General features: G+C 42.8%; 1 protein-coding gene across 5 annotated transcripts in view; it reads left to right on the top strand.

Annotated features, from left to right (window-relative positions):
- LOC142582835 (glycerol kinase 3-like) overlaps window positions 1–17,508 on the top strand; it is a 53,219-nt gene that overhangs the window by 18,275 nt on the left and 17,436 nt on the right. For 4 of the 5 annotated variants that reach the window (XM_075692898.1, XM_075692901.1, XM_075692900.1 and 1 more), the window contains exons 11-15: window positions 2,639–2,731; window positions 7,623–7,701; window positions 9,184–9,356; window positions 11,630–11,759; window positions 16,253–16,396. In XM_075692898.1, coding sequence (XP_075549013.1) covers window positions 2,639–2,731; window positions 7,623–7,701; window positions 9,184–9,356; window positions 11,630–11,759; window positions 16,253–16,396 — 619 coding nt within the window. The remainder of the gene's footprint in view (window positions 1–2,638; window positions 2,732–7,622; window positions 7,702–9,183; window positions 9,357–11,629; window positions 11,760–16,252; window positions 16,397–17,508) is intronic. The other variant, XM_075692899.1, reaches the window with a different exon arrangement.

The raw sequence follows: 17,508 nt of genomic DNA, 5'->3' as shown, positions 1-17,508 counted from the left end.
ATACAACATGTATATACAAGTCTTTTTGTATATGTCAACCTATAGATAGTGCTCATTAGATATCATATTTTGGTGCTTCTTGAGTTGCAAGCTTCTATCAAGATTAACTTTAAATGACCCTGTTCTTATTCTTTTATGGGGTCTGGCCCATCTTGCATAAGCTTCTGCAACGAGAAACTTCTGCTGTGGAGGAAATTTTGTGTGCTTTGTGAACTGGTTAGCAGTTGTGAAACACATTTTAACACCTTGTTATAATGATGGTTGCAAAATAATGTCCAAAGGGATAAAAGTACTTAGTGACTACTCACATTCTGGCTGTACTACCCTGCATTTCTGCGGTCAGAAAAGGCTCGAACGCCTGTGTCGGCCACTTTCAGCTCGGCCGACCCCATTCAGTTTGAAAACATCAGCAGGTATCTGCTGCAGATAACCTTTGATCTGCTGATAGATAAACTGGCCCTTTATGAGTACTGGTGTTTACTTGAGAGATTTATTTCTTGGGCAAGGTGCACAGCACTGTAAGTCTGCCAGAAATCAGCACGTTTCTAGACATGTTGTCCTTCGTACAAAATTTGTAGGAGTGGCTTTCTGCTATTTTCCTTGTCAACACACAAACTCTTGTTCCTACTTAGCTACACAACATTGCTTTTCCTATTGCTGCTGTGAATCTTAAGTTCTTTCTTCTGAATGTGGCGATTCCCTCTGCTTCTTATTTTATGAACGTTCACACACACTCGCAAACACGCACATAATATATACAGTAGAACCTCGTTCATGCGTTTAAAAAAAAAAAAACTCGAAAAAGAAAACATAACTGACAAAAACGTACAATCGGAAGTCACTAAAAATTGCTAGTTGACATCTACGTAATGGAAATTGTTGAAGCACATGACCCTGACACGAGCCGAGTGGGTGAAGCTCGAGTGGCACCAAGACGCATGTCATCCTTTTTACGGTCTCCACAAGCTTACATTTGTGCTCCTAATATTCAGCCCGAGTCAGCAGCTTCTTCTAGCAGGGCATTCTGGTGGGAAGTTTTGACGTGCCCATTCAGTGCAAATTGTTGTGGCACTAGACGCGGATGCAGAGTCGAGCTGTTAGGGCCTAAGCGACCCAAGATTTTCCAATTGCACAGTGTTTAAAGTCTGTGATGAGAAAGATGAACGAAATCGAGCTAGTCAGCAACACTGGAATACGATGCATATGGTGCTGCTTGCAGCAGGGAATGGCAGCGCGTTTGTGTTATCACCTCTTGAAGTCAAGCAGTACGCTTCCAACATGACTTTGTACAGTACGCTTCCAAGATGTGTATCGCAATAGGGTTGACTGTGATAGCTGTGAATGCGGTGTACGACGAGATCGGGCAGGAGATTTGCTGGTACCGGAATAAGAAACTTAAGTGCACACCAGCCTTTTTATGTGAGATGGACGGGCAAGTATTGCAGGAAAGCTGCTGTGGCGGGTAGCTACTGTTCTCAGTCGCACATGCCTTGCGCCTTTTCTTGTTCACGTGGGATCTGGCAGCTGGGAAATGTATCAAATGATTACAGTTTGGCAATATGCCGAAAGATCAAGTTTTCTGGGAACGTATGAACCAGTAAAAAGTAAGCGCTCTGGGTCATTTCTTTGTGTTCTATATTGCGAATGTCGGTGCCGGGAAATTGTACATAATAGGATCGTATCAACGAAGTTCTACAGTATATAGTGTGCCCCATTATAATAGAAGTTATCATAGCAGACAAGTCTGACTTCGCCAAATAGTATATAACACTTCATGTATATTATGCTTTGCAAACTTTCACACAACTGATTTGCAATGTAATTGCAGTTGCATGTACTACTTTGAAGTGCATTTGATGCACACCCGCCGCAGTACTAAGTGGCTGGGCTGTTGCACTGCTGAACTTGAGGTCAGGGGTGGATCCTGGCAGCAGCGGCTGCATTTTGATGAGGGTGAAATGCAAAAACGCCTGTGTACTTATATTTACGTGCACATTAAAGAACACCAGGTGTCAGAATTAATCATGAGTCTCCTAATTATATCATGGTTTTGGCTCGTAAAATTCTACAATAACATATTTTTTTTTGGTATAACATTTGATGCACGTACAGCAGCAGCACTAGCACGGAGTGATAGTTCTGCCTTATAGTAATAGCATTCTTTCCTTTCCGTAGATTTTGAGAGCATAATGCACCTTAAACTATTTACTTGTAGCACGTTCATGTCTTTATAACTCTCTTCAATTGCAATTTTAGTGCAGTATTCAAGATTGCTTGACTTGCATGACATCTTTATTATTAAGGCTAGCTTCTGTCATTTTTTTCTAATGGCAAATCTTTTGTTGGGGGCAGTTTCAGTGTTGGTTCTGGTACCCTTGAAAAACAAAAACTTGCACTGCTGTACAAAGCACTGTGGCTACTCTTCTCATACTTCTCATGTTGCTGCACTTTCTGGTATCATTGTGGTAAAGCTCTTTCCTGCTTTAATACGGTGTGGCTTCTCTTACTTGCGCCCATTATGGCCGCACATACTTTCATGTTGCTCTCTTCTTCTCTCTCTCCCTGCTACGCTCCTGCTTCCAAGCACAGGCAATATGCACACGGTGAGTTGTGACACATGTACCTAACAACATTGTAGACTGGCTTGCAGATTGTGCAGTCCACTCATGGTCTGCTCACGACTGTTGCCTACAAGCTGGGACCCAATCGTCCTGTCCAGTATGCTGTTGAGGTGAGGCCTTGCTTTTGTTCTTGTGTCTGTTCATGTGTCTGTTCTTGTGCATTGTAGTTGAATCGTGCATGTTGCTTGCGCTGACATATGTAACACTTTAGCTCATGTAGTTTTTTTGTTGTTCGCGTGTTCAGTTACATATTATGCAAATTATGTACTAATGTATTCCCACCCATTATGTAATACCCCTACCAAGGAGTTTTTAGGTAATAAAATGAAATGAAATTCCTCGTGCTTGTGACAAGATCATCCTGAAAAACCTGGTAGTATTACAGTTTAACCTTGTTTTAATTAAGTTTCATCAGATACGAAAATACCTTTTTTTATAAGCACATGCAAAAAACAAAATTTAGGTCAGGTCTATGCCAAATAACATTGAGGTGCACATCTGATGCCTCTGACAAGCTAGTGAGGCATCTCCTGTCAGCGTTGATGACCTGTCGGCGACTTGCTGTGCCAATATATGGCACAAGAACAACACTAAATTGCAACCATCATTTTGATATGCAACCATGTACATAATAGGTGTGATCATGGAGGATTGGCGCATTGCCTTGCCAGCTGCAGGCCTGTTATAGCAAGCCGTTGATTGACACACATCTAGAAAAGATGTGCTGTTTCAAGTTGCTTTTGCCGGGTAATTTTTGCTGACATTTTTGCTCCCAGAATACCGTGCATACTTTAAGCTGCCGAGCAAACATATACCGTATTTGCACGAATATAGCACAAGTTCTTTTCAGCAATATCTGTCTTCAGAATGTATCTCACATTATATATTCATGTTCGTGACATAAATACAATGATTTTGTTATTTTATGTTCGCCTGCTTGCCGCGCTCTCCATACACGCTGACATTTGGCCTCATGCAAGAGTGGTGGAGCTGGGAGTGGCCATTATGCATTTTGCACTGGCTTTCTCCTCTTGATAGAACACTGGTAGTGCTGCATTGATCAATGCAGTTATGGTGCAATAATCGCAACCTTGGGCAAGATGTTCAGCACTGTTGTGCAGTCGTGTTAAGCGAGTGATCTTCCAAGTGGCTCAGTGCACTACTGCACAGTTCGTGAAAGGCTTTGTCCATTTTGATTGTGTCATGGGCATTTCTAAAGCGCTGTTTGTGCAATAACCTTGGTGTCACGGAGGACGATGCCTATCTTGCAGACAGTTACAAAGCTGTCAGCGTTTGCCCTTTCATGTTATTTTGTAACAACAATTTACAGTAAGGATGAATAAAGCTTTTCAGGCATCCACCTTTATGTAACTTTTCCTGTTTGCGGCATCACATTGCGTTAACTCTGTCGTTACCGCGCCTATAGAAATCTATCAATTTGATAGACAGTTCTTGTATGCATTGGTAACTATTTCCTTTGGAATTGTTCTAATGCCAGCATCATGCATTGTCTGAAATGACGACTGAATTTTAACTGTTTGTCATATTTAACAATTTATGGCTGGTTGGAGAGTCTGTAAAAATAAACCTTCGAATGGAGGTACTGTTGAAACCGGCCTCCAGTGCTCCTAGCACTTCTTGAATAAATACAGTACTCGCGAAATTTGAGCTTTGGCAGACTCGGCAACTTAATCTTGAAATGGCTGCAGCACTGAAGACACAGAAGCTTCTTTCGGGTTGCAAATTTTCCATTCGAATGTATAGGCTGTTTTAATGATGTCTAAGACTGCCGTAGATGCTCATATATAGAGGAATTTTGATAATTATGTTTGTCTAGTATCATGTGCAACTTTGGTTTCCCCACCGTCGGTTGCTTTCATTCATGAGCGCTTTGAGAGCGCATTCACAAATTATTACTGGCAATCGTTCTCGTCGTGTGGTGCTTTCACTCGCCCAAGAGCACGCAGTTGATTTCAGACCGATCTTCGACTGAAGCTTGAGAAGCTGTCTCATCTCTTACATTTCGAGCACCACCTGGGCAAGTGCCCTTAGCTGTCTCTGCATCATATTGCTCAGCACTGTTAAGGCATAGAAAGCATGTGGAGGCTCGAGCACTAGTTGGAGGCACACTTGACCACCTTGCTTCCACGGAAAGCTGATTAAATGCAATAATCAAGTAGGAGGAAGCTTCTGTATGCTCCCTGGACTGACAGCCATTGCTTCGCGAACTTAAAGAATGCAGAAAACAGCAAACCAGGTGTCTGGTACAGTCAAGTATGAGGAGGCTTCTGTATGCTCCCCCGACTGACAACCTAGGCTTCACAAGCTTAAAAAATTCAGCAAACAGCAAACTAGGTGTCTGTTGCATTCAGTAAAAACAAGTGCTCCTTGTATACTCGTTTTCAAATTTAGAAAATTACTGCTTTCCGCATAGCATGCATAACTATGGCTAGTATTGAAGCCACCAAATCGTTATATTAGGTCATTCTTTCTTAATTGACCTGACTCACAAAAGCTGAAAACTAGGAACCACATGTATATCTTGTACATTTCAGCTTTCTTTTTCTCCCAGTATTTATAGTAAAATATCAAATTATTAATTTCATTCGTGTTCCTTGAGGTGCTTCTTTAAAATGTCACGTAAGAATTATCAAGAATTGGCTAGAGAAACCATTACTGCTATACATCTATTCAAAACTCCAGTTATGAGGCTCAACATAGGGGAAATTGCTTCTACTTACTAATTGAATTAAATGATAAATTAATGGAAATGAAAGTGGATGAAAAAACAACTCGCTGCAGGCAGGATATCAGCCCACGTCTTCGCATTACGCCTGCGATGCTCTTACCAATTGAGCTCCTGCGGCACCACTTTCCTATCCACTTTCTGGGCTCTTTAGGTTTTACAACTAGAACTAACCCTGGGAGTGTTAGCCAGTGCCACGACTCGCAAACCTTGACTGCAGATGTGGAACGTCCTTTCTGCCACAGGCGTCTTCTACTTATGACGCCTACGGCAGAAATTATTCTGCGATTTTCATTACATGTCCTGCAGCTACTCGTGCATTACCTCCATGGACAATTCAGTTAGTGTCAGATAATGTGGTAACAGGCACTGTCCAAAGTTCACCGGACATTTCCTCGGCAATTGTTCCCAGTGCCCATAATTGCATACATTTTTTTTTCAAGGCTGATACTACTGGCTGAATTGAAGTTAGCCTTTGACTAGCCCCATCTTTGAGGCTCTGAATTTTCATTACGTTGGCAACATCAACACTGAATTTTCTTTCCTTTTCTTCATGTTCTTGTCCCGCTTTCCCTTGCCCTGTGTAGCGTTGCCAACTGGGTTCACCCCTTGTTGGCCTCTTAGCCTTTCATTTCTCCTCCCTTCTCTCTTTGTGGTGCTCAGAATTTTTCACAACAGGACAAACTTGGTCTTTGCTGCACAGCTCAGTTCATACGTGGTGCGTTCCGCTTGTTTGAAAGCGACTGTTGGCACCATGGCTTCCGATGTTGTGGCACGCCACGCTGTAGCAATGGCAAAACGCCGCAATTTCAAAGGCCATGCCAGCTTAGTGACACTGCAGGGCAGTTTTGAATGTCTATGAAGTTGAACAATTTTGCTACGAACTGAATGCTTGCATACTGTCCCCTGACCTGTTTTATTATCACAAACAGGCCATGCCTTGAACCTGTGTCATCCCCTCCTTTTGATGCTATGTGTGACTGGCTTCCATTGCTCTTACGGTGGGATTTCGAAGCTGCGCAAGAGCACCTGAGCCATATTTCAGTGTGCGACACAATCTTGATACATTTTCACTTTTTGTGTCCAATGAAACTTAAGGAAATTGGAGAAAAATGACGTTCTACAGAGTGAAAAGCTGGAGGAACTGAACCTTGTTTTGAAGTGTTTGAACCTTGTTGCATCAATGTTGTTGTTACAGCCCAAGTGCATTCACTGGCTCACAAATAGTAGCGCCAGTTGCACTTTCTGTTGTCTGTCAGAACAGCTTTTTATTCCTGTTCTTAGAGCATGCTTGTTGGCTGGTACAGCTAGATCTCACCACTGTGAAACTTGCAGTCTGACAGGCTACATCAAAAGCCTCTCAAGAAACCTGCCTTGTTAGCAATTAATTAGAAATACTTGGAAATGGGTAGTTAAGAACAGATGTTCTGCTACATGCTTCTCTGCAGCTTCTGCTCAAGTGTTTAATGACTACAAGATAAACAAAATGCTTTGTCATTATTTAGCACATTTCCTTTTGTACAATTTTGCTTGTTTGTAATTCCCACATCAGTGCACTTGTAATCCATAACACAATCATGAAGTGGCACTTGTTTTTCAGCATGATGTAGCATTGCAGGCTGGTTGGCTGTTGGTCTAATTGTTAGAACACAGCTGCTGCTCTTAAAATACTGGGAGTTCCTGTATGACATTTACAAAAAGATAGTAGGGGTCTTGGTGCTGGGTAGAAATCTTTAACACCTATCAGCTATCATAATAGATTTTGAGTGTCTGTCTGCATTAAGAAAGGTTAAGTGTTAGTTTATCTTTCCTTCTTCAATATAACACCTAAGCAGCAGCTTTTTTGTAGCACTAAAGTATTAGCAGGCGCAAGCGTTCTATGCCATGCAGTTGTGTTGACCTGACTTGAATCTGTGGTGGCATACATTTGTGTTGAGTTTTGTTGTCGTGGCCTAAAAGAAACTCGAAATATTTATGACATTTCAGAACAGAACGAAACCTTCTTGTTCTTGTCCTGCAGCAAGGCCTTCAGCGTCTGTGATTTCCTATGTGATCTTGAGGGCAACAGTTTTGTTTCAACAGTGGAGCTGAAGCTCAGCAGGAGTGGTTATTATGCTGAGTTTAAAGGCAATTGTCGCCTGACCGTTGTCATCTAAGGGACTAACCTATGCTTCACAAAATGTTTGCTCAGTGATAACTGCACCGTGGTGTTCCTCTGGAAGGCAATGTTGTAATGCTTTTAAAAAAATTCTTAGGGATCTGTGGCTATTGCGGGGGCTGCTGTTCGGTGGCTGAGGGACAACCTAGGCCTCATCAGCAGTAGCAGTGAAATCGGTGAGATTTATATTCTTTGTTACCATCGTCAATTGCCCTTCATACTAAGTGATATAAGATTTGGCACAAGAAACAGTTTTATGCAGTGGAGTAAATGCTGCATTGAACTCTGAACTCTGAACTCTGAATTGTGCAAGAGAGGTGGTCAATTTTTGTGCTTGCCTGTCCACATCTTGATGTGAATAAAACTCAACTATCTGAAGTACTGGACTTCCTATATAACAAGCCTGAAGGGATCTGTAACAACCTCTACTTGCTAAGTAACAACAAAACACCTAGGTAGTTTTTAAAGAAGGTGCCAGCACTTTGTCCCCCCCCCCCCAAATATTTAACTGTTGGCTTGGTGAGTGACAATAACTTTTTCATCACTGTGACAGCAAGCAAGAGGAAATGCCATTTTAGATAAGTCCCTCCCAGCAGGACATTCACTTTTGCATGATCAGTGTTGCTTAATGGAAATTGTGCGATCCTTGCAGCCCATCATGTCACTGTACTTGACAACTACATTTCAGGAAGATAATGCTCTCTCTGGTTTATGCATGCTGAACTTCGTCAGCAATGGGGCTGAAAGTACTATTTTAGAGTTGAGCGAGGTGCTGTAACATTGTCGGCAGCTGCATCTTGAAATGCGGTTTTTCTCGCCTTTAACTTTTGATGAACTAGGTACAACGTGACAGTGACAGTTGTATAGTGGAGGTCCATCACGGATTGTGTGCAGCGTTTGTCAGAGTCTGTTTTCTACAGTAGCTGTATGCTGTAGGGAGACTGCTATCATAGTAACAGCTACATTGTAGAGCCGCATGCTAGCAAGGATGTGCTTGCAAATCCATGTGATGGTGACATGAAAGGGCACATTAATGGCATACTGCACCTAATTTTTTCTCTGGGATGTTGCCACTAAGCAAGATTACAACTTTTGACGAACCTACCTCATGTTGTGCATAAAGAGTCATAGTTGAACAATCAGTTATAATCAAGTAGTGACCCTTGCCTAGGGTCTGAAGGGCTCATGCTTATGTGCTGAAAGGTGTCTCGAAGACGTTTTCGAAGAATTATGTTTAAAAGTGTGTGGCGGTACCATAATGCTTATTTCAACTGCTCCACTAAATACCTGCCGTGGTGGTGCAGTGGCTATGCCATTGCTCTACTAAGCCAGAGGGTGCGGGATTGAATCCCGGCCACGGCGGTCGCATTTCGGTGAGGGTGAAAAACAAAAATGCCTGTGTGCTCTGTATTGGGTGGACGTTACAGAACTTCAGGTGGTCAGAACTTACCTAGAGTCCCTTCCGACAGCATACCTCATAATCTGTGGTTTTTGGCAGGTAAAACCCTAAAATATTTTTGCCCCACTAAATCTTTAGAACCCCTTCATAGTGCAGCTGTCGTTGAATTTAATGTGCACCTTTGAAAGATTTCATAGCTCATGGACAATTTTTATTTTCAGTGTTTTTCATTGCACCCTGTGGATCTTTTTCGTCGCAGAAAAAGTGGCCCGTACAGTAGGCAGCACACACGGCGTGTACTTTGTCCCAGCTTTTTCGGGCCTGTATGCACCTTACTGGGAGCCTGATGCCCGAGGAATCATATGCGGCCTCACACAGTTCACAACTCGAGCACACATTGCCAGGGCTACCCTGGAAGCCGTCTGCTTTCAGGTGAGCAGTTTGGCGAGAGCATAGGGGGGCACAAGAAGTGGATGTACTCATATTTTTCAGGGCTGTTGCTCACTTACACCCATGTCTACTCGCACTCGTCGACCCTCGTTCACGCTCCTATTTGCACCTACACACTTGCCAACACTCACTTGCATTCATACTCTCTTATATTTGCACTTATTGGCATCCATTAATGCTCATACCCGCTTCCACTCACACTCACCAGCACTTACTCACGTTTGTACTGGCGAATACTAACACTTGCCACAATTTGCTCAAGTTCATACTCACAGCAATCTAAATTCACCGTCACTGACTTTTGTTGATATTCCCATTAACCGTCACTCACTCATACAAGTACAGCAACCTGCGTTTATGTTGTAACAGTTATGGTAAGTGAGAAGAATAAGCGGAACTGAAGGTCTTGATTTTTTGTTGTTACAACTGCAGGAAGCCATTAGAAAGTTACGTGATCCTTGGCAAGGTCTAGCTGCCTGTGTCGCAGGCAGGCAAGGTCTAGCAAATACTGCGTGACACCAGCTGTTGGGAGGTATGCTTCACATTCGATGCCATGGCCATTAGTGGCGCTAGCTCACACTCCCAAGGCTAGATCTAGTCCAGATACTCAAATAGTACCTAAAGAGCAGTGGCCTGGGCAATAGCCTCTAAGTTATCCCCCCATGGTAAAGCATTGCATGCATAATGGGTAAGTTATAGGTTCGGCTCCCACTGGCAGCAAGTTGCCTCATCATCCACTTTCATTTCTCTTTTCCTTATTGTTTCTACATTTCTATTAAACAAAACGGTTAAATTTCGCTATGCTTTCCTTGGCTTCATTGTCTCCTGGCTTCATGTAATCGTAACTTTAACAGAAGATTCAGGGCGTACCGCTGCTTTGCTTTCACTGAGCTCTTGGAAGGTCACATTATTTTGGTCTGTATCATTCCGTAAAACATATGGCATTGTTTGTTTGGTTTATCTTAAGTGTTAGTTTCTGACGAGCAGCATAGTAATTGATTGGTCCACACCGTTTTAGCAGGTACTGCTTCTGATTGTAAGATGTACATAAAACAGTGGCTTTCGCCATCTCTGGATGAACCAACCAAGCAAAGACACCAAGTTTTCATTGAACGATATAGGCAAAAAAAAAAAAAAAATGTGGTACCTTCCTGCAAAGAGCAACAAACAGCAGCAAATGCATAACCTTCATCATCATCATCATCGGCCCATTTTATATCCACTGCAGGACGAAGGCCTCTCCCTGCGATCTCCAATTAACGCTGTCCTGCACCAACCGATTCCAACTAGCGCCCGCGAATTTCCTGATTTCATTGCCCCACCTAGTCTTCTGCCATCCTCAACTGCACTTCCCTTCTTTTGGTACCCATTCTGTAACCCTAATGGTCGAACGGTTATCTAACCTGCGCATTACATGACCTGCCCAGCTCCATTTCTTATTCTTAATATCAATTAGAATATTGGCTATACCCGTTTGCTCTCTGATCCAAACCTCTCTCTTTCTGCCTCTTAACGTTATGCCTACATACTTCGTTCCACCACTCTTTGCGCGGTGCCTAATTTTTTCTCAAGCTTCTTTGTCAGTCTCCAAGTCTCTGCCCCATATGTCAGCACCGGTAAAATTCACTGATTGTATGACCTATTGAATGCATAGCCTTGCAGTTGTTTATCTAAATCAGCATGTTTCTGTACTTGAAACTTGTGACATTTGAATCAACTGGCAACAGGTGTGGTGTAGAATAGAAAACACGCTGTATTGTCACAAAATGGTTTTAGGGACTGCAGTTCTTCATGTTTTCGGGCATTTACACCTCAGAATGCATATTGTGCCCCTAATTGCAGCCTTCAGATAAAGAAAAAAAGAAATCCGCACATGTAACTCGTGCAAATAATCACATACCGTAGCTTTCAGACCTTCCTAAATGTAGCCTGGCTCAATTTTCAGTATGTAGAAAAGCTGGAAAAATGTTTTGTTTGTGTGATGGCAGGTGAGGTGTCTTCGAGGCTGTCGTCATTGGTGCCGTTACCATGTCATTGTCAGTATCGTCAACTACCGCTCTTTCTGGTGGCATTTATAAGTTTTCTTTGAGTGGATCTCTACAATTTGTGCTGTCTGACCTCAGGATAGTAATGCATTTCTGCTAAAGATGTACAGTTTCATGCGACAGTAAACTTCTGCGCTTGCCCGATATGGTACTTCACAGAGATTATGCTCACTGCAACTTGTGCAAGACCCTGTACCTTTCTGTTTGCAGGTGCGGGATATTTTGGATTCAATGGATCGTGACTCAGGAACTCGACTGAAGCAACTTTTGGTCGATGGTGGCATGGCAGTCAACGACTTGCTTATGCAGCTTCAAGCTGACCTGCTTGGCATTCCTGTTGGTAAGTTGAAAAGACTGTTTCCAGCACTGCCTGCATTTTGAAACAGTCAGTAGGCTTAGTGCTGCAATATAAACTCAAACCCACTCATAATGAACTGGATAGTTCCATGAAAAGTATTCGCTATATGCAAATTTGCCCATCAAAATGAGCGAAAATTGGCGACATGGTGATACTTCTGCTGCAGTCTTAGTACAAAGCACTAACAACCCCTCCGGCGATAAGTTGAGTCTTTGCACTTCATGAAGAGACGCCTGCCACATGCTTAAGAGTGAATTGAACTGACCTTGCTATGAATCTAATCTGCTGTTACTGGGAGAACTCGTTCATGATACCTGTGAGAAAATTAATTCATGGTGTCAAGTTCAGTATGAACTGTGTTGAAACCGCAGAAAAAAGCTTACAGATAAAATAGACAGTTGCACCGTTTTACTTTCTGTTTGTGTGAACCCTAAAATGGTGGCATGCCACCACGCTTCTATTCGCTCCTGGGTATCCTGCCACATCGATCTCGAATGCAGCAACGAAGTCAAGCTGATATTTGCCGATTTTGCACCCTCAGGCTGTACTAAAGCACATTTGTGCATTGTTTGTGAAGTTTGTGCATTCGCTATGACAGCAACAAAAGTGGCAACGCAATAATTTTTTTTTTTCAAATAGTGGTTGGACAACAATTGAAATTATGCCAAAGACTGCTATAGAATGAGATGGCACTTTTCCACTAAATGTTTCGAAAACTTCACTTATATTTTGGATCTTACGGTACCTGTGAATTTTTGTTTAAAAATGTCCGTGTAATTTGTGCGTAACATCAATCTAAAGAACAAACTTCGTTGCCGCAGCTTTTTCAAAATTTCGATCAGTTGTTGTTTTGAAACTGTGAGAGTAGCCGCCATATTTATTTATTTATTTACCCTCAGGGCCTTTGGGACGTTACAGAGGTGGTGGGTACATGGTTGAACAAGAACATAATCTTAAGTTGCAGATGAAATCAATAAAAAACAGAAAAACAAACCACACGCATACGGAAAGCTCATAGTTTTTTTTAGAGCTAGTGATTTTTTTACGTTCAGCGGGATTTGAGTGTGGGCACGAGAACAAAGCATTCTGTTTGGCTGGAAGTGGAAACTACTGCAGCATACACGCCACAATTTTGCAAATGTCTCGCTGTTATGGCCTTTGTGGCTCTGCACCAGCCATGCGAGGCTGATATCTAAGAGGTTATATCTTCGTCATGATTGGACTTGAACAGTGTTGGCTTTGCCGCACGCATCACACGCCCCTCTTGCGCTTCAGAAGATTTGTTTTTATATTCTTTTTACTTTGGATGCACCCTATCCTTGCTGTGACTATCGGATTGTTATATGTGGGACCATCATAATTTAGTTCGATTATATTTAAAGAGTCATGAAAAACTTTTGGTTATGGCAGATAAGCCTTCCTACTATTTAGATACTGGTATTCCTAACCCCTAAGACAAATATTGTTATACAGTTAAACCTCGGTATAACGAAATTCTCGATCTAAAGAAGTACAGTTGAAACCTGCGATAAAGAAATCCTGATACTACGAAATTCTCATAACAATGAAATATTTTCATATCCCTGGTGAATGCCCATAGGATTCAATGCATTTCGTACTTCTCCACAACTAAATATTGCTGTACTACAATCCCAACTCAGTGAAATTTGCCGGAACGTAACCGCATATATTACCTACTTGCACAAGGCTAGCAGGCTCCAAAATAGGCTCAAATGCGATTGCTTTACACTAAAATTGCGTAAAATACCACCACATTACACTTGCCTGGGTGCTGCCATTTCTGTTTACAAAAACAACCAAATGCCGGTAGCAATTGTGCCGGAAACATGCCATGGCTGTCATCTTGTTTGTTGATCGCCCGTTTGGAGTGGCAGCATGTTGCTACCAAAATGCTCTTGTAATGTGCTCCTCAGTGAAAAGAACGCCGCAATAACAAGGAAATGCACATCCCACCTACATGGAATGGTTAATGGCACTTGAGATAGCAGTCGTAGCATGGAGAGTGCCGCATAGTGGGCCGTGATTGAGTGATCGCCTGGGAGTACGCTTTCCTTGCTTCAGGAACGCTGGTTTTGGTGCCACCCAACAGACAACGCATGCGGAAAGGGGAGGGAAGCGAGGTCACAGTAACGCGATCAAGTCAAGTGCACGTGGGGGCAGGGGGGAATGGGGGGCATCTCGGCACACGGCTCCTTTTCTAGCGTGGCTGGGTCATGGCTATCAGCGTGACTGAGTACTTATGCAGAGGTAATCTGCTGCCTGTTCAAGGGCTGGGGAGCTGAAAAGGCGTGGCATTATGTGCTGTATTCCTGCGGATTTAGTGCTGAAGGTTGCATAATCTTGAGTTCCTGAGACTCGTTGAAGTGAGAGGCAGATTAAGCATTCACTCCCTGCCGCTGGTGCTTTTTATGATAGCATCGGCCCACTGCTGTCTACGCCATCAGCCATAGGGACGGAATGGACGCGAAAGCCTGGTTTCGCTTTGTACCCCCAATGTGAATATATCGTCAATAGGACGTGAAACTGTATCTTTCATCGCTGACTCTCAAATTCAGCAAAAATAGTTTTCTCATTCAAGTTTGCTTTTTCCTATTGCCTGATAATTTGCAAAATATTGTGGCTGTTTCTTGTAATAAAAATTGGTGACTATACTTATTTGCATAAAAGAGCGAATTTCAGTATAACGAAATCTTGATATAACATAACAAATTGCCACTTTTACCGACTACATTAATCGAAGTTTAGCTGTATATAGTTCCTCTACATGGAGCAGAATACTTAACAACATAAGAGAGCCTGGTCTTCAGTTATATGTACTACTACTGTGGCTGCTCCCCCAACCTCCAGCTCAATCTTACATAATCCCCTAAGGCAGGAGTCATAAATGCATAGTCTGCAGGCCATATGTTGTCTTGAAACGTCTGCTGTGAATGTTGCCAATTTAGTCTGCCACGTTGTGCATGGCATGACACTTGGCTCAGTTTTATTGCGTGAGCATTAGAGCGCTCATACGAACGAAATTCTGGTGGTGGCCGTCCGTTAGGTGGGGTTGTGGGAGAGGAAGGATGTGTGTGACATTCGCACTTGCACGCAGATGTGTGAGTGCGACTGTGTGTGCGATGTGTGTGACTCTCGCACGCAGATCCACTGGAAGCCGTAGCCACCACCGCGGCAACGTTAGGTCTAGCTGCCTTTATGTTCGCTATTAAGCTTCTTGCCGTGCGGTACCGTGTTTTTCATTGAAAGAATTCACCGCTGTCAGCAATGGCACCGACTCCGCCTTTGTCATCCTCGCGATTGGCTTCGAAGCTCGCAGAGCACAGCGCGTTGCGTAATGCCGGTCTCCGAAAGTTAGCTTTGCCTCAGTACAACAGTGCTAGGCAACGAAGCATAACAAGCGGGAGAAGCGGCCATTGTGACGGGACACAGTATGTATTCCTTAATTATACATGCGTGCACCCCCGTCTCATGTCAAAGTATGAGCACTGATATGCCTAATAAGTGTACTGGCAGGCCTTAGGAACTTTTTTGGACGTGTCTGTGGCAGTTTTAACGCTTAAGGGCAGTTAAAAACATGCATTCATATTTTAAAATGTTTTTGCAGCCCTAGGGAGTCCGAAAAAATGGGACGTTGACTGTACAACTGACAAAGAGGATGCTTCTAATGATGCATGGAGTGAAAGTGTGGCAGAAGGAGGATGAGAACAGAAAGGACCTACGCAAAGGAATTAATGGGAAAGGAAGCGGGAAGGAGCTTTGAAGGAGCTTGAGCTCAAAAAACAAAGGGTTGGCTGAGGCCGAGGTGCAGGTGTCTCTCACCCAAACCAAAATAAACTCTTTAAAGCAGTGAAACCCAACACTGAGATGTTATGTACGGGGTGAGAGTATGTCAGGACAGTTGAGGTTGACTTCCCAGTTGCTGAGAGAGAATCTTAGTTTTGACAAAGTTCAGGCCTCATACCAATGAGCTTGCTGTCAGTTGATAAAAATAGCTCATATTCAAAAATATTTATTTATGTATGCATCTCCTTTTCATTCGTATTTGAAAATGTTTGACTCAATTTAGAATGGGTTTTACCATTTTTTTCGCTGTGCGTTTTACTAACACCTTCCTTCTGTTTTCTTTTTAAATAAAATAGATATTACTCCGAACTATTCAAATTGGATTAAGTCATTTTTTTTGTTTCAACAAGTTTACTAGAGAGTGATAGCATCGGGCAACATGGTGTCAGTTTTTCTTGACATAAAACAAAGTTCTGGCTCATTCAGGGAATTTTGCAAAGATGCTCGGGGAAAACCTGGAAAAATCAGGGAACTTGGAAATGTCAACTTGGTAGACACCCTGAAATGTATTTGCTTTGCATTACATAACTGCTTTGCTCGTATTCACAAGCAGTCACAGTAACAAGTTTTGGTGGATTCTAGCGTGGTGTGTGCAATTTTTATCTCCCCAGTGCGACCCCAAATGGCAGAAACAACTGCATTGGGTGCAGCCATTGCTGCTGGGGCAGCCGATGGCATTAATGTGTGGAGCCTGGACAGCCGCAGCTTTCCCAAGATTACGACTGATGTTTTCGAACCATCTATACTTCCTGCAGGTAATACTTGCTCGCCTCTGCATTCTTGACCCAAGTGTGGTTCTTTTTGTGTGCACCAGCTGTAACATGCCAGTACTTCTTTACGTGGTAACATCTTTCGAGTTAACATTAACAGCCTTTCTGGAAAAATGGCTGTAATATAAACTCTAATTGAAAACATCCACTTTTTCTAGTAATCAGACAGTGTCTGCTTGAAAAGGTTAAAGTCCTTTGCGACATCAACTTGCGTCCATCCTTGCTCCATGAGCCTGATAATGGTAGCTTTTTTCTCCATTGCCATTGCCTAATATTTTCTGCACTTCTTCCATAAGCTCAATTGAGGGAATTGAAGACGTATGGGCCATGGTGTCGATGGGGGCGAAATGCGAAAACACCCGTGTGCTTAGATTTAGGTGCACGTTAAAGAACCCCAGGTGGTCAAAATTTCCGGAGTCCTCCACTACGGCGTGCCTCATAATCAGAAAGTGGTTTTGGCACGTAAAACCCCAAATATTATTATTATTATGGGCCATGGTGTTGAAAATACGTCAGCATTGCTTTTGATCGCTTAGTTAAGAAGCACAAATGGACGATTGCAAGACACTTGACAAAGGCATGAAGGGAAAAGTAAAAAGACAAGAAATTGTGATGCTTCGGACAAATTTTTCTTTACACACAGCTAACTGCGACACCGAAGTAAAACTGATGGTGATAGCACTTATCGTCAGCATCACCTGGCATTAACTTTAAATCGCGTCGCTATGCCAGTCTAAGCTAATCCAGGTCGAAACTGGAGCTAGCTGGGCTGCTCAAGACATAAAATGGCATTCTCTGCAGACCCGTAGTGCTGCTCGGTTGAAGTAAATTTTGTCTGAAATATCAAACTTTTGGGTTCTTGTTGTCCAAAATTGTTACGCCCTCGATTGTAATGCGCACCCGTTTTTCGTGTCCAAAAAAGGGGGGGTGGGAAATGCTCACGATTGGAATTCGCACCCGTTTGCCGTGACCTAAAGAAATAAAAGTCCAGAAATACAACTTTCTCTTATTTGGAAAAAACAAAGATTTGCTCCCAATGCACTAAAGTTGCAATAAATAAAAAAAGTCGCAGTTTTGCGCAAAAGGCAAAGCATCGA

Source organism: Dermacentor variabilis, chromosome 5 (genome assembly GCF_050947875.1).
Source record: "Dermacentor variabilis isolate Ectoservices chromosome 5, ASM5094787v1, whole genome shotgun sequence".
Classification (NCBI taxonomy): domain Eukaryota; kingdom Metazoa; phylum Arthropoda; class Arachnida; order Ixodida; family Ixodidae; genus Dermacentor; species Dermacentor variabilis.
Note: the sequence above shows the minus strand (reverse complement) of the source record. Positions and strands in the feature narration are given on the sequence as shown.